Consider the following 21,534-nt stretch of genomic DNA (forward strand, 5'->3'; position numbering starts at 1 on the left):
GGGGTGGGGACCAAGGGCGACAGGGGGCGGGGCATTGAAGGGGGCGGAGAGGTCGTCGTCCTCTCGGGCGGGGCCGCCGGTGACCCGCCGCCGGAGGGGGGGGTGGGGGGGGGCGCGTCTAGCGCTCAGACTGCCGGATCGGCCTCCGCCCGGGCAAGCCGCAGGCTGGAGTTGGGTAAGTCGTGGTACCCACCGGCCAGTTCGGAGAGGACAGTCCTGAACGATTATTTTGGGTCATCCTCTCCTCCTTGGCTGGTGCGGGGTAGGAAGGGTGACTATGAAAGAAGTGATAGGGGACTATCGAAGTCCAGGAGCCACCCACATCCTGAAAATGTAAAAGCCCTGGGGCTTCAGCTCGAATAACCCACTTCAACCTTGGGGGTGTCTAAGCTGGAGGAGGGAGAAGCGCGTTTCCCCAAAGCCCTGGAACTGAAGGGTTTAAGAGGCAGGAAGGGGCTAGCACTCGGAACCCACACTGCTGCCGGATCCAAACGCTTTTCCAGAGTCAGGGGCAGGGGCAGCCATCCCAGCCAGCAGGAACGGTGAGAGGCACGCCCACTGGCACCCACCTGGCACGCTCCCAGTAGCCTGGGGCTGTCTGGGTGGAAGGCCTGCACCGCACCGTAACGAGCCAGCGCCTGCGAGTCGACGCGGGGCTGTCTTTGTGGGCAGGAGGAGAGCGACTCTTTATAGTTCGCAAAGACTCCCCAAAACCCACCGGCCTGTGCCTCACACCCCAAGCAGAGAAGACTGGCCCAAGGTATCCACAGGAGCTGGGCAGGAAACTGAGGAAACTACGAGTGTTGTTCCCAGCTCCTCAACCCTGGAAGAAACCGCTTATAGGTCTTATTTATAGGTCTTGTGCTGACTGAGGAGCAAAGGGCGGCTGCAGGAAGGTAGGACAAAATTTTCCGTTTCTTCTTTATCCCCCCTTATCTTAGCTGCCTCCCACCCCTGCAGTGAACGGCTCAGGCCTGCTCTGATCCTTTAATTCCCAGGACTAGATCTTGTTCGCTGTGAATTTAATTTAACCGCCCCCACCACCATCCCCCCCACCATTCAGTCAAAAAGCGTCTGTGCGCCCTCTGCTGGCCGCCGCTTCCTCACACGAGGGCATGCACCTGTTACTGTTTCTCGGCCCAGCATTTCAAAAAAAAAAAAAAAAAAAAAAAAAAAAGCTACAAACACTGGAACTGAGCTCAGTGACTGAGCAAAGGAATCACGGAGGGCAGAAGGCATAACCACGGATTATGCCACGGTGCTGCCCCCTCTTTTATCTTTTATTCCCAGACAACTCTGGGACTAAAAGGTCTACTGAATTCTCTACTCCACACAGTTCTGTCATTTTAACCCACACTGTGCAAGGTCTTTTACTACACAATGTCCTATTGACCCTCTCTGAAGCTTCTTCCTTGTGACCTGCCTGGCTCCTCTTCAAATACCTGCTGTGCAGTGGTTTTGAGAAATGCCTATGCAAACACTAAACTGCTCATGCCATCTCTGGAATCTAACAGTTGGCAGCTCAATGGCTACAAAGGCAACAGGAATAGGCAAAAGGAGAGTTTCACATGCTTATGCAGGGGCCTACCAACTGCAGTGACTTACAAAAGATGGGGGTGAGGCCCTTCGTTTGGTTTTCTTATTCTATCACGGAGATTTTTCTCAGCTTTAGCATACTTTGCAAAGCATCTCTTGTAAACTGCCCTCCTTTGTTTCCAGACCAGGATTATACCACTCAACAAATAAGTAACTCCTTCCAAAAAAGGCAATACAAAGTCTTGGCTGTAACTCTGAAATGCCAAAGCATCTGATCACACGTGTGCTATTAAGTGCTACTTAAGGTATGGTCTCAGTATTCACTCCGTGTTAGCTATTCCTTCAGAATTCAGATTTCAAAGAGCTTGCTATGTAGGAAGTAAAGCAGGAACCAAGAATCAGTAAATGTCTCCCTGAAGGAGTAGTCTCCAGGGTTTTTACACCAAAGAATTTTCCTGTTTCCTATTCCAACCACTTCTTTTTTCTGACCCTGAGGGAATCAAGTAGTAGAAGGTAGCAGAGCAGTTCCATTACTTGCTTCAGGTTTTTGCCAAGATGTACTTTAGGGTGGACATTGCATTCTGCCCTGGTGTAAAATGAGAATGTTGGCACACAGTATCTGTGCACGACGAGGGAGCTGCTTGCATACAAATGTGTGCAAAAGCTGAATCTAGTTTCATATGTTCTTTCCAGTCACACTTTGTCTCAGATCTCCAAAGAATTTTGAGTCTTATATTTGACTGTAGCATCTTCATCCTCCTTGAATCAGTTAATATGGCTTAGCTACATCCCCAGCTCTTTTTAATTTTTTGAGACAGGGTCTTGCTAAGTTGTCCAGGCTGACCTCAAAATTTAGTCCTCCTGCCTCTACCTCCTGAGTTGCTGGGAGGCAAGCACCATCACTGCCTGCTTTTTTTTTTTTTTTCTTTACAATGCTCAGTTATCTGACAACCTGCTTTCTTCTATTCTAGGCAGTTCTGGCCAAAGACATTGGATACTCTATCAGCAAGCTACTTTCTGGGCAAGCCTCCATTTCCCAATGCTTAGCTTTGTCCTCTTTCCACTACCTCCACCCTGACCCATCTCAAGCCAAGTGGTAAAAACTCATACTGGATCTGGTCTTTGCCATCTATTCTATGTTGAACAATGCCTAGCAATGCTCCAATCTCAGTAATGTTCAGTAGTCTAACACATCTTCACTATATGTCCTGAAATATTCTGCCCCAGCTAAGTACCTAACAGCAATGGCAAATAGGATGCAGAAAAAAAAAAAATGCATGAAGTATTAATGTTAGTTTGGGGATTGGTCATGTGGGGATGCCATGTGGTGCTCCTGATACTAATGCTTTTTTTCTACAGAGCTTAGCACTGAATACTTTGAGATTATTGCTATAAGGTAGACTAAGTCCAAGTCCCAAAGAGCAAACTCATGAGAATTTCTTAAGGCTCCTATCTACATACTCTGCCCAGAGAGAACAGGTGCTACACTCACACATTCTCAGTATGTTTATACTCTCCCTGAATTGGCACCTATTTTTAGCAGCTTACATCAGAAAACAGCCAACTGAATAAGCCCAGATTCAAATAACATAAAGCAAAGCTATCCCATTGATTATAAGCTCACTAGTCATTAGAAAAATAAATAAGCATGAGGAATCAGAATTAGAATGAGGGATCAGAATGAGAAAATCACTGATTTGAGACTATTCAGGTTATGGGAAAAGAAAGTTTTAAACAAAATGTAATTTTATCTTCAATGGTATAGGAAAACAGGAAGAATCACATCTTACTTGCAGCCCATTTAAAGTACAGCATGAGAGATGTTGAAGAATCAAAGATAAACAACCAATCCAATGAGGTCCTGCCATGAGACCAAAGTGATCCTTGACTACTCTACTAGTAAGCTCTTGTTAGCTAAGAGTACTAACCTCTAAGTGGAGTGGTAGCTGACCCACTGGAAATCTTGAAAAGATCTAAACATGATAGTCATCTTCATAATAGACTGACACCTTACAATTTCTTCTCCTATGGATCACTTTTTAGGGTTTTTTTGGTTTTGTCTTTTGATATTTCTACTGGGGTCCTCCCTTCCCTCTTTTAGACACAGTAAGATGATATCAATTTACCACTCTGTACTCCTTGGGAGGCTTTCCCCTGATTACTGAATATAAATGATGCAGAATGCAAAGTCTATTACAAATTTATGTTCTTAAGGTCAGATAGAACATCCTAGTCATTTTTTAAAAAGAAATACAAAATGACATGTCCAATGACCTTTGGTACTCTGACAAGAAATAATGACAGTGGTCAAAGGGGAGACATTGAATGAACACTGCTAGTGGATCCTGCTCTGTTTGTTCTGTTCATTATTAGCAGTAAAGCCAGAGCAGTCCCCACTGTAAGTTCGGTCACACTCTAGTACAAAAAGGGAAACTAGTATGCCAAGAGGCCAGGAATTACTTTAATTTTTTTATAAAAAAAAAGTTTAAATGGCAACACAACCGTAAAGTTGGTACATCACAGAAACAAAGATCTTTGCAGGCAACACTGATCGGAAATAGCAAAACACTTGGCTGGTGAAAAAAATGAAACTCTAAATTATATACAATAGTAGCTAAAGGTGATACTGAAAAACAGTCTTATTTACTGTGACTCAAGATTTAACTTGCCATTATCTATTGCTTATTTATTCAGGGTTGTAAATAATACTTATATAGAGACATAGAGATGTGTAAAAATGAAACATTGTGAAAAAAATACAATTTTTCAATTTCATATGAAACTCAAAGTATAAGTTTTGTCCAATATGGAATGTACCTACATCTGTTTACATTAGGGCTCTAAAATCCATTTAAAAATTTTTTGTTTTTAAAAAAGAAGCAACTGACCCACCATGCAAGTTCACTATCTTGCTTGCTCAAAATGAGCATTTTTGGGTGGGGTCTGTTTTTTTCTGCCCAATGTCTACTATGATTCCTTAGAAGTTACACTGGCCCAATCGTGGAAAGAGTTCCCATGAAGAGTCTCTGATGGCAGCATCTGGATGAGGGGCAGTCTAGATAACAGGAAGTGAGTAGAGAAGGAGGTAAGAGCCCAAATCCTTATGAAGGATGACATTCAGTTGTTAAATTTTAAGGGATATCCAATGGCTTTTTCCAGGCACTCAACTAAAGAGCCAGCGGAAAGAAAATCCCTCTCTACTTCTACAAATTTGATATAGATGGATTTGGGGGAAACTCCAGGATCCACAATACAGTTCTGAGACAAAAATCCATTAATACCAACCCAATCTTTGCTGAAGGTTTTGGTATTTGCTTGGAAATGTAAAAATAAGCATTGCTGTAGAGTCCTGACCTCAGCAATACCGAGGTAGCAATAGATAATTCGAGTGGGTTCTATTTCCACCTGTAATGAGGCTTGTGCTGAAAGGGTTTCCAGGTCAACCCGGCCCTCTTTTCCTGGATCCAGGGAGTGTCGCTCCATGTGGGGTGAGAGGGGCCTCTCGATACATTCTTCATAGCCAATGGCATAAAGGCCTGGGCTTTTAGGAATGCCTCCTGGCAATAAATATTGAACAACATTCCCACCAGTTGGTTTGGAGTGAGCAATGGGTATCCAGTCAATTTCCATGTGTAGCTCTAGGCACCTAGCTTCACTAATAGTGATCTCTAAAAATTTGTAGTAAACATTTTTCCAGTTCATTTTTTGTACTCGGGTCATAATGATTCGTCCCTCAGGCTTCTCAGAGTTGAAGTATTCCCGAAGTCGCTTGCCAAGGGGCACCTGGGAGCTGATCTCAGCATAATGGTAACGGATATCCTCTTTCCAACGGGTATTATAACCAATTCCGAAAATGGCCAGTTTATTAGAAAGATGAAGCCTTGAAAAGTCTGTCCAGCTCTGAAATAGTTCCCATTTCAACTGTACTGATTCCAAAATCTGTACAATATTTTGCATGATGTCTCGCTTCCTAGAAAGAGAAAGAAAAGTCAAATTCCTCAGGTGTCCAGAACATCACTGTTGAACAGAACTTTCTGTGATGATGGACATGTTCTGTATCTGTGCTATCCAATATGGTAGCTTCTAGAACTTAAGATGTGGTTAATGCAAATGAGGTATTACATTTTTATTATATTTAATTTAAAATCACATTTATATAGACACATGTGATTAGTGACTACCATGTTGGATAATCACAGTGTTGAAATGCAAAAAAAGACTTACCCATTAGAAGTTTCTAGAAATTAACAATAAAATGCTTTCCATTTACTTTCTAAAATCTTGCTATAGTAAAAATTAATAAATATTAATACTTACAGACCCTGGGATTTAAAAAATCCATGGATCATGATTTTTTTAAAGTGACTGTATAATGCCTATGATGGCCTTCAGATCTAAGTGCTAAAAGAAGGTGAAGGATGCTCAATCCACAAAAGCATCCAGAGTCATTTAAAATAATTAACAACTTAATTTCTAACTTAGAAATTCTGCAAGTTCAATATTTTTGGCCCATGTATGTGAACTGCAGGAAAACATAAAATTGTTTATGACTAACCTGCTACAAAACCAAAACATTTTCTGTAACAATTAAAAGAACTGCCTAGTTAACACATTAAAATCTGAGAATTCAGATGGAAAAAGTTCACTTAGGCTTATGTTTTAAGAGAGAAAGAGTTAAGAAAATGAACTGATACTGTTCTAGAAAACCCTTTATAGAGGCAAAAATACAGACAGAATTTCAATTTTGACATGTATAGTTAACAGAGTAAGAGAAAATGCCAGTAAATTCTTGTTTCACAGGCTACTTAATCATATAATTTGTTAACTTATATTTCTTATAATTACACAAACACATAAATATAATGTTTGTTTCTAATAACTTCAATATTGGAAGACAGGTCTGTTAGATATTAATTTGGTACCAAACTATCATATTCTGTATCAGTGACAGATTTAAATACAAAAACACTGAAATGTCATATTCACAATCAAACAGAGGCATGAAAAGTGAATTTATTATCCAACTTCTTAGAAGGAGGCTATGGAAGAAGACAAAGTCTTGAGACTTTCCTATTAAATTCTCATGCCTTCCAGGGGAGAACATTCTGGGGAAGCGTCAGATAGCTACTGCCTGTACCCTAGACTTTCTTTGCAAGATGACGAAGAGCTAATATTCTATTATCAGCTGCTTCTTGGGACTAAGACTGTCCTGAATTTACTCTCCATCCTTTAGTTTGTCTTGAAAGCTTCTCAAGCATCAGGGTGGCCATCTAGATGAAATCACTACATTCCTGGGAAGTCTACCTCTTCTCAGGGACATGAAGGCACTTGACTATTTTCATAGTATTTGACTGTAATGCCTATAGGGTTAAGATATTTGTGTGTGGGTCAACACTTTAAAGGGAAACTTTCTTTCATAGCTACCACTTTTCCTTGTCCTCTTGAAATGACTTATTAATCTCAAGACAAGACTCCACTAAGGAATGGGGATGGGGTACCAAGATGTTTTTGTACATTTTGCTCACAGATGTGCCTCAATGCCTGACGTTCAGTAGGCAAAATGTGTTGAACAAATGACATTAGGGGATGTTTCATGAATGAAGGATGATGTATTATACTTCAGGTATTATCAGCTAGTTCAGCTAGTCCCACATATACCTAGAGAGAACAAAACTCCATTGCTCAATTATAGTTATTTTATTCAGCACTGTCATAGCCCTACATTACTAATGCTATAGTCAGACACTGCAAAGAACAGTTCGGAGGAAACTATTGCACTGGGAAAAAATGGCCCAATAGGAAGCTCTTCAGAATCTCCCCCCGCCCCAACTAAGCTGAACCCAGAGAAAGGGCAGCACAGGCTAGAGATTTCCACAGCCTGTCAGTTTCCTGCCCTGTAACCTGAGCCAAGCTGATCTGAGCACAAGAATCATATCAATCTCAAAGAGAGAGCATGCCATGAAAATTAGACCCCGTTATTTAAACAGTTCCTGGAAAATGTGTTACTTTTAAGTTACAACCACCATTCACGGTTTGAAGTTTGTGATACCAATTCTGTGAAGTTTGAGTCTATACCTAGTAACATCAACTTCTTTTAGAGAAGAAAGATTTGAAGATATGGACTCCCAATAGGAGTCCATATGGATTTGCATCATATACTTTTTGAGTACCAGAATAATGGTTATGATTTTAGGAAACACGTCTGATCCATGAATGCTTGCCCTCTCCTCAGACCCAAAATCAGATGACACTGGGAATTCTTTGATTCCAAAGAAATACTCTGAAAAAGAAATGAGTTTCTGCAAAAGGGTAATGATGGTGATGGTGGTAATGGTGATAATGGTGGTTTGTTACGAAACTGTTTTTGTTGTACTGTTTGTTATCCAGCAGTCCTTTTTATCTTGCCTCTTGTCTTTTTCTCTACTCGTCTCAAATATGAAGAGTACAATGTGTGGAATGAAACACAAGAACAAGTGGGTACTACAAAAACTTCAGTGTTACCAGGTGGAAAATGAATGTTGTTTCTTACTCACCCCCTAAATTTAACATATACTCTTCAATAGATTTAATCAGGAATCTACTTAAAGCTACTAAGAAAGAACTATGAGCTGGGTGCGGTGGCATAGACCTATGATCCAGCAGCTCGGGAGGCTGAGGCCCTGAGCAACTCAGTGAGACCCTGTCTCAAAATAAAATACATAAAGGACTGGGGATGTGGCTCAGAGGTGAGGTGCCCCTGGATTCAATCCCCAGTACCAAAAAAAAAAAAAAAAAAAAAAAAAAAGAGAGGATGGGGACATAGCTCAGTAGTATAGCATTTACCTAGCATGTGTGAAGTCCTGGGTTTGATCCCCAGGTGAAGAAGGGGAAGAACAATAACAACAACCACTACCACCCAAAAACATAACAGATGATGCTAAACTCTTGGGGGAAAGAACAATAATTAGAACCAGTAGGGGACCCCAGACTTTTTCAGTCCTTCCTTCAATAACTACTTTCTCTTCCAATGTATAATCATCTAAGAGTTTGCTTTTTGATTCCTAAATTGTAATGCTATAAGGAATTTAACTGTCACTTTGGCCTTCCTACCATTTTACCTAACGCAAAATAAACCCTAGTCCTTGAGTATCTAGATAGATATCCATATCCACACACAGGAAAATATTGTCTTATCTATTTTCAAGTAACACATTTATTCCTTCTTGTGGTATATGAAATTGTCAACATTTCAGTTCACCACTGGAAAACTGAAGCTAAGCTGAGAAAGGATAGGCCAGACATAGTACGGTGTGGCTGTAACTTCCAGAGCAATTCCTTTCCGACCTTCTCCAAGGTCATTAAACCTAGGCAGACACACTATAAGGAAAGGTGAAGCAGTTACTTACTGTGCTTCTTCAGAAGACTCTTGTTTTATTTTTAATGTTCTCTTTGTGACAGGTATTTCATCTGAAATATAAAGAGTTAAAACAAATTATATTTTCTAATTTTATCTATATACATTTATGTAGTTCATTCCATACTTTTCAATACCAGGCCTTAATACTGGTGTCCAACACTGTTCAAAGCCAGCTTTATAAATATAACTCTTATATAATGAGATGCATACATTTATATGCAAGATCAGAAACCAGCTCTACAAGTATAAAATTCTTCAAGGTCACCAATGGATTTCTAGCTAGGAGCTTAAAGCTTAATTTCACTGCAAACATGATTTTAAAAGTACAAGAACGAAAATAATTCTATTCTATTTAGATTTTCTATGTGGGTTTTACAGAGCAATTATTCCCCCAATATCAGGATCAGCGTATTCTGCATGACCACCCCCCACAAAGGTTTGGGGGACTTAACTCTGTTGCACAACCCATGTTATGAGATGCCAAAGTAATTTAGACCTTGTTATTTTTGTAAAATTAAGAGGCAGTGATCACTTAGCATCTGTCCCGCTTGTTCTTCTTATCTTTAAGTCCCTTATATACTATTAGTCTTAGAGTTTCATAGTTTCTTTCTTCTCTCTTCCAATATTTGAGAATATTGAGATTGTTTAAAAACAGCACTTATAAGAAATATATTAAGTTAATCCTTTTTCTTTTGAATTAGCATTTCTCTACCATCAGGAATTCTGTCAAAACAGGGCCTATAGACTTTTACCTTAAGTTAGAGAAACACACTTTTACTGCCAATTCTACATATACTTCCTTGGGGTTGCCTCAGTACCTTACTGGGGAAGATTTACTTAAAAGTGAAAGCTCATTATACAACCTGTTCTTTAACGTGCAATGGCTATAGCAGAAAACTGATGAGTACTTCCAAAAGATGAAAATAAAAATTGGAGCACTTAATGCTAATGAAACAACAAAAATGACACATGTACTCTTAATTAGGTCACACAAATTTAGATTTGATGGCCAGGAATTGCAGCTTTCATTCTGAATGCCTTTACTGTATATAAATCATTTCAGCTATTGTTGGTATAGGATACTTCAGGAGGTTTGACGGAGAATCATCACTGACATGGCTAAGATATCAATTGTTTTTAGTATAAGCCAAGGCTTTCACTTATTTTTTGTTTGGACTAAAGTCTGGGAGGGGTCTTTCCCAAATCACAGACAGAAAAGAAAAAGTATTTGGAATGAAGGAAGGAAAAGATAGATTCACTTATAACACTTGGGACAAGAGACAATACTCTTAGCATCTTAGAACTAGAATCTTAGAAGGTCCAGTGTATTTAAAATTACATAGGATTCTATTTGCCACTGAGTCTCCTTGTGTGGCTCAGCATTAGGAATTCTGTCTTTAGGAATCAGGGTGGCCCACAAATCACCAAAATACTTGTTGGCAACTGAAACCTAAACCAAGGATGCTTATGTTGCCCCCAAAAAAACTAGTGACATGCTTTGTGCTGACCATGGAAACAGTATGACATCACAGATCACAATAAGTAGCAGTACACATGCTAGGTAGATAAATACACACGAGTATCATATATTTTGGCTTTCTTACCCAATTCCTGATCTGTTGGATAGCCATGGAGATCCTGACTGTGGTTTCCCCAGTCCTCCTGTGAATAGTCCTCCATTGTGCTGCCATCTGACTCCAGCTCCTGGTACAAGCCACTACTGTTAATAAGTACAGGCTGGCAGGGCTGAGCATCCCATCCTCCCTGACCAAACACCTGTTCCAACTGTTCAAATGTGTAACTGCTCTTTCTTTTCCCAACACCATGTTCTTTCACCCGACTGTAACACCTGCGAAGGGTCTAAGACACAAAGTCTTTTGTTATTCCTTTAAAGCTGTACTTCCTCTTCCATGTACGGACCACAGATATTAATTACTATTAGACAGACACAGACAGACAAACAGAGACACATTGTTACAGGAATGCTAGATTTCAAATTCATTATTATATTAGAAAAAATACTAATTTAGCATTTATTCAAACATGTTATAATTCAAACAATTATTTTGCAATTAATTATCCATTAAACAACAAGAAACATTACAACATTATTGCATGTACCCCATACACAAATTTTATACCCCCTCCCCCATTTAAAAAGAATAAGGGGGGGAAAAAAACAAGAAATACCAGCCAGCCAATAGGATGCACACCTGCCACAGAAGAGAGAGAGAGCTGCTATGGTGCCCAGAATTTGGAAAAAGTGAGGGAAGGAGGACAGAGAGAAGAATTTCCCAAAGCAAAGAATACCTTCCTTATTCTTAAGAAGGAATACAGGGTAAAAACAACTGCCTAAATAAATAAGCTAATAAAACATTATTTACATAATCTATATTCCTTATTAACTCACTAGTCTTTGTGGAAGTTGCTAAAATTTCAAACAAAAGCCAAATCAACAGTGCCACAAGTTCACAGTTTCAGACATCAATGATCAAGAACACTAATACCTACACCTAAAACTAGACAATTTACTAGTCTACCAACTGAAACAGCTAGCTAAACAAACCAATGAACAAAGCCAATAGTTTCTTTTTTGGGTGGAGGGCAAGGTAGGAGGTTTATTTCATTTCTTTTTCTGCTACATGCCACACAGCAAATAAATATCATTATGCAAGTCCACAGATAAAACCTGGATATTTCATTATCTTGTACAATCCTTCAATCTTTTTTTTCATGATCTTTATTTTTAATGGTCTTTATTTTATTTCTGATGATTAGTCCAGTTTCCTGAGTTTAATGGTACATTCTGTGCTATCTTATGACACTGCAAAAGATAAATCATGGACTTAGTCCCACCTTCCAAATTTTCTCACATTCAGGTTCTATTCCATCTCTGCTTCTCTCTGTCCTTCCAATCTTCCCTCTACTATACTGGGTTTCACTCAACTGTACAGAACCAGTTCACCTCTGACTTAATTTATAGGCATTAGCAAGATTATAAATTTCTTCCAAAGGTGAGATTACTTTCTACAAGCCAATGTGTATCACCTATCCTCACCAAACTAAAACGACTCCTGATAATCTTTATAGAGCTGCTGTGAAAGTTCATTATCTTTACATTACAATTGACAAGCTACAAATACGCTGTCAGTTTTTAAATCTGTCTCTTGAAGCCAGAAATCCAGATAGGCAAAAGGTATAATGAAAGCATGACACATATGATGAGCTTCCTAGACATTAACAGAACAATAATTAAGAGTCGCCCGCACTAAAGCCAGCCTGCCTACCCCCTGCACAAACACCTGTCCCATTCTCTCTTTCTTTAGATTCCTTTTGGTGCCTCAAATGATGCCTTAGAGAAGAGAGGTTTCCAATGATACACTCTTTTTAAAAACATTTCTTCTTTCTTTCAGAAAGGATAGTCACAACCAAGACAAAACTGAGAGAAACAAACCAGAAACATGAACTTGGGAAATATATGTCATGGGCAAACCTTACAATATAAATGCTGTAGCAGATTTCTTTTTACTTTCTACATGCTGTCCTTTCCTAGCACTCTGTGCCCTCCTTGCAGGGATTGGAATTTGAATTGCAAACAACCCCTGTCAATTTATTTTTATCTCACAATGTCTAGTTTCTGCCTCCAAGAACACCCCAGCCACTCTTCAACTCCTCCAAGGACCGTAAATGGAGAGTCCCAACACTGTCCCTTCACCCTTTCAAGGCCATAAATGGAGATGGAAACCATGCCACTGCTCACTACTTACTGGTTGCCTGAAAAAAGCATTCAGGACACAAAAGGGTCCAGTTAGCTCTGTCAGAAGTCTGTAAGAGCTGGTCTAGAAGTCAAAAAGTAAAACTACTGCTCCTTTGAAGAAAAGTCCCACATTTAATAGCAAGTGACAGAGGCATAAGCAAAGCCACCAATATTTGATAATATGTATGGTGGGAAACCACAGAAAAGACTCTTACTCTTTAAAACCACCAAGTTTGGCTTAAAATTTTGCCTAGCTTATGTAACTGTGAATAATGAAAAAAACAATATCTAATCATTATAGATATGGAAGAAGAGTCAGGTGATATATTTTCTATTTCATTAAAAAAGACTAAGATCTTGCCACCTTTTACTTGTAGTATACATATGTAATACACTTTTATAGGGTAATATGTTGATATGTAAAGTATCTATCAGGTGCCTGCAGGAAAGATGTTTGGTAACTTCTAAATCCATGTGATAGTATATTCAAAAGATTTCCAAATTGATTTTAACTCTCTCAAGACATAAATATACATAAGCAGTAACTTCTGAGTTCAATAAAGACCACAAATCCAAGGAGAGGCCATTTAAATAGGACACACTGTCTGAGATAGGAAAAGGGGAAAAAAAGGGAAAAACTCAAACATTGGCTTGCTGCTACCAGAAACAAGCACTGGGATTTAGTTAAACTGGAAAGAGCTTAGAAATTGATAAAAAGACATACAGAGACCTTCCATTTCTTATTATCCATAGTAAATCAGAAAAGGTTACATATTCCACACTCTAAATGATTAACCAAAGCACAAAATTAAAAGACTGAGTACCTGTATCAATATTCCTAAATAAACTAACTTCAAAACCTACTCTAAACCGGAGATTAAAACAATGCTTCAGAATCTAGGAAAAAAAAAAAAAAAAAAAAACCAAAGTCTCATACCTCCCATTCCAGACAGCTACCAAATTCAACAAAAAACTCAAACTGGCTTTCTTGGAAAAATCACAACCTATTCAACACAAAAACCTCGCTTCCCTTTCTTCTTCCTTTACCTTACTCATCCTAGACATTTACAGTAAGTAAAGCTCTAACTGCTGTTTCAAAATTAAGATCTCAGGGCAAAGAATTTGCTTAGATGTATTTAAGACTAAACTATTCACAATTTAAAATAATGAATTTTCTTAATGTTAGAAATCTCCCCAGTAAATTGATATTATGTTTTGTCTCCTCCCTGGAGGAAGAACTGTGAGATAATACTATCCATCTTGAATGAAGGCATAGGGATAGAGGTCAGGAGGAGTCAAGAAAGTCTGGATAGAAGAACTCATTAGGGGGTCAAACCAGAGAAGTTCCTGGTTATTGGCTTGGGAAGAATCACCAGGTGGATGCTTACTAAATCCATTACCAAGTGCCAAGTCCTTAGCACTACAAAAGGAAAAGAACCAGAGAAAAAGATTTGGAAAATGTCCCATTACCAAAGCAGGGAGAAAAATAAGTGGCTGACAACTGATCATTTAGAGGACAGAGTGAAAGTTTGCCAAAGTTTAAGATTAGAGTCAAAGGAAATGAGAGAATAGAAAGATGACATTCATTGTAGATGAATGTATGGGGAGTCTATGGGGGAGGGGCAGGGGTACACAAAGGCAGGAGTTTTAGATTGGCAGGATTGGGGGTTTAACGGCAGCAATGCAGAGAAAGACCCAGGGTTACAGTACACGTAACATTAAATACAGTGCACAATGCAGCTATCTTGCCAAAGTAAGTAAATCCAGTATTGGGTTGTATAAGCAGAGGAATCACATGTAAGCTATGAAGGTGGCTCTTCCTCTCTATTCAGCACCGGTGAGGCCACAGCTGGAGCACAGCATTCAGTTCTGGGCATCGAACCAGCTACAAGAGAGGGAAATTGTAGAGTTCAGAAAAGGGCAAATAAAATAATGAAAGGCTTGGAAAATAAGATCTATATAAGGGCCAGTGGTTTCATCAAAGCCCATCATTATTAAGCTACTTTGGGAGTGAGATTAAAGTTTCTTTTGCTTCAATGTCCTCCAGTTCCTCCTCCAACTTTCAGAAAATGGGAAGAATTAAGTTCTTCCCTGGTACAGCAAAGTAGGAAGCAAACAAAATAAATCATAAAGGCATAGGCCAACCAATTCCACTATAGGCTCAATCATTTTCTCAAAATTTGCCCCCACAAAACCACTGTTCAACCAGAACTGACTGTAAGTGGAACAGCATATAATGAGGAGGAATAGAAATAAGGCATAAAACTACATATATATATATACATATATACATATATATATACACACACACGTGTGTGTTTGTGTGTGTGTGTGTATGTGTGTGTGTGTTGTTTAGAAAACATTGGCTTGATCAGTCTAAGATGTCAGATGAAAAATAAAGTCAATTTGAAGGGAGGACAGCTTAGTTATAATAGCAGGAAACCATGTTATAAGAAAAAATAAGCAGTGAAATAGATTTTCAAATGTAGTTGTCAAACTGGCTGTACTAGAAATACATGGCATTGTCATTTTAACCCTCTGCCAACTAAACATGATAAATCTGCAATTCTGTTCACCCAAATGATTAAATAAAGAATATACTTATTCACAAGCAGACTTTTTTTTTTTTTTTTAATCACACATTATACTCCACAAGAGATGGAGAAATTACATTGGGGTCAGTAAAACTTCAGTGATTGGTTTTCTTATAGAAGTGTCAAAACAATACTTCAAATTAAGGCAAATGGGTATTTTGAAGCAACAGAAGTCTTTGTGAAATAGATCTATTTTTTCTTCCTTTAAATTAAGATTATTGCTATTGCAATGATTACTAGTTGCTTTTATAAGGCAACAAAACAACACTTTATTTTAATATTTTAAAGATAGACTAAAATTTCTTAAACTGTATACTTTGTTACTGTGAGCATAAAAGTAGGAAAGAAAAAAAACTTAAATAGCAGATATATATCAGTAAACATGTTTCTGCACACAGTAAGAGGAATGTTAAGAATATAGTATAAATTCCTACATACAAAATATATATAAATATATCTTTTTTTGGTGGTGGCGGTGGTTATCAGGGATTGAACTCAGAGGCACTCAACTACTGAGCCACATTCCCCAGCCAAATTTTGTATTTTATTTAGAGACAGGGGTCTCACCGAGTTGCTTAGCACCTCACTGTTGCTGAGGCTGGCTTTGAACACTTGGATCCGCCTGACTCAGCCCCATATACATATCTTTTGACAGAGAATTGTAACTAATGATTATAAAGTTACCTAAGGCAAAATCTGTGGGTCCTACAGAATTTTACTACCTAATTTATTATGTTTTCTGTATGTTAATATGTAAATGACTTGCCAATTGCCTCAAATTTTTAAAACCAACCAAAAGAAAAAACTCAACAAAACCAAAAAGGAAAATACAGCATACCTGTTTTACATTCCCCCAGTCCTTAGCACTATACAGCAAGTTTTGGCAAGTAAAAAATCCTTTTCATTATTCAATCTTTTGCTTTTTCTCTCCAGTACAGAGGTACTTAACCTTTTTAGATCATGGATTACCTTCTCAGAAAAAAGTATACATATACAAACCATTTCATACAATTTCAAGCGGTACATGGACTCACTGAAGAGTCCATACAAGAACCTCAGCTTAAAAATCTCTGCTCTACACCATGTTGGTTTTGTTTCCACAAAAGAATATAGCACATATTAGAAACCCTAAAATAAGGTAGATTTAATTTGTTTCATAGGCATTACAAGAGATTCTAAAGATCAGCACAACTAGTTTAAGTCAATTAACCAGTTTGCTTAGTATTTTACTCATTTAGATAAAGGATATTGATATTTTTTTCCCATAAGAGGTAAATTGGCCAAATTGCCATTTCTCTCTGTCTCTGTTTTTTTCTGATTTTTGGTTTTGTTTTGTTTTGTGGTGCTGGAGATAAAATCCAGGACTTTGTACATGTTAGGCAAGTGCTCTACTACTGAGATATATCCCCAGCCTCTTTCATTTTTAAAGCAACCTGGCCCCGAACTCCAAGGCTCAAGAGAGTCTCATGCCTCGACCTCTCAAGTAGCTGGGAATATAGATATAAAATAGCACAATCAACTTTCCCCCTTTTCTCTCTCTCTTTCTCTCTCTCTCTAGGGGATTGAACCCAGGAGGACTTTATGATGAAGTTACATCCCCAACGCTTTTTATTTATTTTTATTTTGAGATAGCATCTTCCTAAGTTGCTTACAGCCTCGCTAATTGCTGAAGCTGACTCAAACTTGAGGTCCTCCTGTCTTAGCTTTTAGGGTTGCTGGGATTACAAGTGTGTGCACCACACTGGCCTCCCCATTTCTTGAAGGAAATAATTTCTATCAGTAAAAAGCATATAGGAATCTCTTACCACTTCACAATATACCACTTTTTCCCTACCTACCAGGCAAAAAATTTTTTTCTGATATGGTAAGCAATATTTTGAAAATCCATTTATTATGCTGAGTATCTGCTCCAATTATGTCACACAGTACTTGATCATTCATTATCTGATTGACTTATCAATACAGACGCTAGAAAAACTAGTTAAGGTAACAACTTAAAATAGAGAAATTCATCCATCCAAAAACAAGCATAGGAAAAAGTCTTGACTACCTTCCTTAGCAGTCACTGCACTGAGCTCTCACATATTCCAATTTCAACACCACCTGATGACTGAAGGGTCTTTTAGGCAATGTCTACACTAATTCTGTCATAATGGAATCACAGTCGTATCTATTACCCCACTAAAATTGTTTCTATCATGGTCATCAATGTCTTCTTAATTACTAAGAAGAATGGGTTTCATACTCTGTCCTTAACTCATTTGCTCTCTCTGTAGCTCCCAACACCCTTTATCCCCTATCCCTACCTCTGCCCCTACACTTTACTTTTACTTTATAAAACTTCTGTAGTACTTAAACTCATCTATAGAGGATGGGTGAAGCGCCAAGGCTTAATTGCAAACCAGGCTCCAATGAAGTTTTGAATAGAAAAGAACCTTAAAGATAAACCTAGTCCAACTTCTTCATTCCACAAAGGAGGAACCAAGGTAAGTACCCCTTCAAAGAGGATTTAGCATATTGAAAATTACCAAATGCTACTCACAAAATTCTGATGTTGCCGAAGCAAGCAAGCTAGATCATAAGCTGCATGATAGGAATTTTGTCTGCATTGCTTGTCTCTATCTCCCTTGGGACTAGAAAAATGCCTATCGCATAGGATTAATATATTTATTAAATAAATTAATTAAATTAATTTTAAAGTAAATCACTAGCCAGATGAAATTTCCTTAGCAAAGTAAATCAGGAAATCCATTGTTTAACCATAATAGATAATCCAAAGTTAGATAGGGCTCCTGGAACCTTTTCAAAAAAGCAGGAGCAAAAAAGGGTATAAAACATAAATACAACTATCATTCGCAAAGCTAATTAATTTTTTGTAACAATGGAGGATTAACTGCAGTGGGCTGTTTTTAAAATATCTCTTCTTGTTATAGTTTTCTTTGGGGAGGGAGGCCAGTTATCTGCCAAAGGAAGCTCTGCAGTCCAGCCCAAATTTTGTTATTTCTTACCCCTTACAAATAAAACAAATATTTGAGAATATAAAGTGGTTCCCTCAAAGATAAAGACTCAGTTGCTTCCTGGATTTCAATAGGGTCAAACAGAAGAATGACCACCACAAACAAAGAGATCTTACCTCTCTGGAGCCTCAGTCTTTGTGGGGAAGGAACTGTCCAGGATTGAATCCTATCAGCTTGTACTTCATTCTGAATATGGCTATGAAAGACTCACTCACTCTGTGTATATAACTGGCCAGGGCTGTCTTCATGAGGAGAGATTCTTGCAGAGAATACATAATTCAGGAAATTTTGATTCTCAGTGAATATCAAGTCCTAAATTCTCTAGGATTCTTCATGCTAGCAGCTGAGGGTGTCTCTTGCCCACTCAGATTATGAAAAGAAAAACACCTTGGAGGAGGACAATACTAATTGTCAAAAACAAACATCATCCAGAGCTCATGGAACTAAATGCATGTGATTGTAATGCTTTTAACCCTACACTTGACATACTTCACATGAATACTCACGCAATTATCTCAGATTAACAGCAACACTATAAAATCCATACCTAGTACATATGCTTACATGTACAGAATTCTCTGGAATACAAGGACCCTTCTAGACATAAAATCCTACGTGTTTCTCCATTTAGAACAAGAGAGGTAAAAAAGTTAAGGTATAAACGCTTATTCTACATATAAGCAACAATAGGTAGATAAAGTAACCAAAGATTGGCAGGTAACACTATTTGTCTAGAACTTCCTCCTCACCTGAAAGGAAAAAAAAGTCAGTTTGGTAAAGAACTGACTTGGATTAAAGATCATTTTTATTTGGCTTCCTACATCACCTCCAAAGTTGCTATGTCAGCATCTTTTCTCAATCTTTCTCTCATTGCTTCACATCTTGGGCACCAACTCCACGTTATTCAGACATTAAAAATAGAATCATCTTATTAGAATGTGATATCTAAAATACACATTCAAGAGAATTCTCTCAAATATTTCTGTCAGATCAGGGACAAAGCATTCCTCTTTAAAGATCTTCTATATAATCCCTTTAAATAACTATTCCACAACCATGTCTAAAATTAAGTACCCACAACACAAATAAGACAAAAATAAAACAGAAGTCCCACAGAGTTTTATTTTTATCATTTGAACATTGTATGGCTTCCTAAATACAAAGTTGGCCTTCTAATCATTAGATCACTGTTTAAGGGGAAACTGTCAAAAGCAGGTTTTTTCCCCTGAAATTGTAAGCCACTTTGTTTCATCAGTTGACCATGAGATTATCTCAGTTTGTAGTTATTTTCTTAATAAAAACTGCCACATATTAGGCAAAGATAGCCTATAACATAAAATTTTCCAGTAGCAAATTTTATGCATTTATGGAAAAAGAATCTTATCCAAACAAACTCATGTAAAAACTAAGGTTATTAGAAATCCTCCATCAGACATCAGGGTAAGAACATTATATCAAGATTCAGTCAGTTGGCTAAAGATGTAAAAACTAATTTATTTTCATTTATACAGTATAAACCACATTCCATAGATGCCTGAAAAGAATGTGTCCTCTTTAATAAAAAATTTGAAAGTAAGCAAGTTTTAAGTTTATTATAAACATCTATCCTTGGGCAACTTGAATTTTATTAGGAAATTGGTAGAAAGAAATTCAAGCAATCATAACGCTTTTTATAGCCCATTTGGTAGAATTTTTATATTTTATTCTTAGCTTTATGAGGACTACTAAGAGAAATGGCCAATTGGGGGAAAAAATCAACTCTATACCTTCTATAAAAATCAAACATGTTGCCGGGTGCAGTGGTGCACACCTGTAATTCCAGCAGCTGGGGAGGCTGAGGTAGGAGGATCACAAGTTCAAAGCCAGCCTCAGCAACTTAGCAAGGCCCTAAGCAACTCAGTGAGACCCTGTCTCTTAAATAAAATACAAAAAAGGACTGGGGATGTGGTTCAGTGGTTAAGTGCTCCTGGGTTCAATCCCCAGTACTGGGGGAAAAAAATCAAATACTTTCCTTATGTGGCTCAATATGCCACATAACAAATGTAAACCATTACAACCATCTCCTGAGTGCCTATAACGTGCAGAGATTTAAGCTAAACAGTGTGCATTTATCACTCCTACTTAAAATAATGTAAAAATATCCCAAGAAACAGACTCAGAGACTATGTGCAGGTTTACTGGATGGGGCTGTAGGGAACCACACTTGAGAGTGAGACTGAGAAGCAGAGCTGAGCAGGGAAAGTGTGAAGTGTGACACAGATGTAACAGAGGCCTAACCCCAAAGTGAGGCCTGGAACTCAGGTGCCCCTTCAGAGCAGTCCTAAATTGAGCCAAAAAGGCTGGACCTTTGTATTTCAGTGCTGACTAGTAACTGGATCTAGGCTTCCACCAGAGAGGCGGCCTCACTTGGACCAAACAGCTCCCTTAGGCAAAAAGAAATTGCTTGGAGGAATTCAACCAGAAGCCACTAGCAGTCAGGGCCCCAGAAAGCTGCAGGAGACTAGGAGACTAGTGTTTCATCCCTGGAGGAGAGATCTGGGCACCACAACACATATATAGAGAGATATATGGTACATCCCTGTTTTAAAGTCTACAAACCTAAGAGAAAGGTAAGAGCTTACCCAAAGTCACTTTAATGTAAATTTATCTTAGATTTCAAAACAGGGACCTAGTATGCCTATCTTCAGGAAATACTGAAAATTCCCAAAAGTCTCTGTATTTACTTTTTTGCTATAGCTGAAGTCATGATTCATCTTACTAATAAGCTGAAGTAAACATATTTACCTTGGTTACTGTTGTATACCCTGCATTCTGATTTATTTTCTGATTCTATTTTTAACTTTCTCAATATGCAGTTACAATTTTGTGTATATATTCCAGTTATGTGCCACTTAACAGCTAAGATAGGTTCTGAAAAACACATCACTAGGTGATGTTGTCATTGTGTAAAAACCACAGTGAACTTACATAAACCTGATTGCTAAGTCACGTGATCTCTTGATTCAATCAAGAGGCAGGAAACATGAGATGGATGAAGCTCCTACTGGCATAACATAATATACTATTTTACAGTTACCTTTTGGGGGGGGGGGGCAAGGACTGGGAATCGAACTCAGAGGTACTCAACCACTGTGTCACGTCCCTAGCCCTATTTTGTATTTTATTTAGAGACAAGGTCTCACTGAGTAGCTTGGTGCCTCACTTTTGCTGAGACAGGCTTTGAACTGGGGATCC

At 38.4% G+C, this 21,534-nt stretch overlaps 1 protein-coding gene across 10 annotated transcripts in view; it reads right to left on the reverse strand.

The window, feature by feature from the left end:
- Positions 1-3,975: 3,975 nt before the first annotated feature.
- Positions 3,976-21,534, reverse strand: part of MSANTD2 (Myb/SANT DNA binding domain containing 2) — a 34,367-nt gene continuing 16,808 nt past the window's right edge. Inside the window, exons 2-5 of one of the 10 annotated variants that reach the window (XM_079104599.1) lie at positions 14,485-14,574; positions 10,537-10,636; positions 8,922-8,982; positions 3,976-5,506 (exon numbers count right to left, since the gene is read on the reverse strand). In XM_079104599.1, the coding sequence (XP_078960725.1) occupies positions 4,654-5,506; positions 8,922-8,982; positions 10,537-10,612 (990 nt within the window). In that variant the 5' untranslated portion in view covers positions 10,613-10,636; positions 14,485-14,574 and the 3' untranslated portion in view covers positions 3,976-4,653. Of the gene's footprint in view, positions 5,507-8,921; positions 8,983-10,536; positions 14,969-21,534 lie in introns of those variants that run through there. The other 9 variants (XM_079104598.1, XM_079104596.1, XM_079104595.1 and 6 more) reach the window with 9 other exon arrangements.

This window comes from Sciurus vulgaris, assembly GCF_902686455.1.
Source record: "Sciurus vulgaris genome assembly, chromosome: 11".
Taxonomy (NCBI): domain Eukaryota; kingdom Metazoa; phylum Chordata; class Mammalia; order Rodentia; family Sciuridae; genus Sciurus; species Sciurus vulgaris.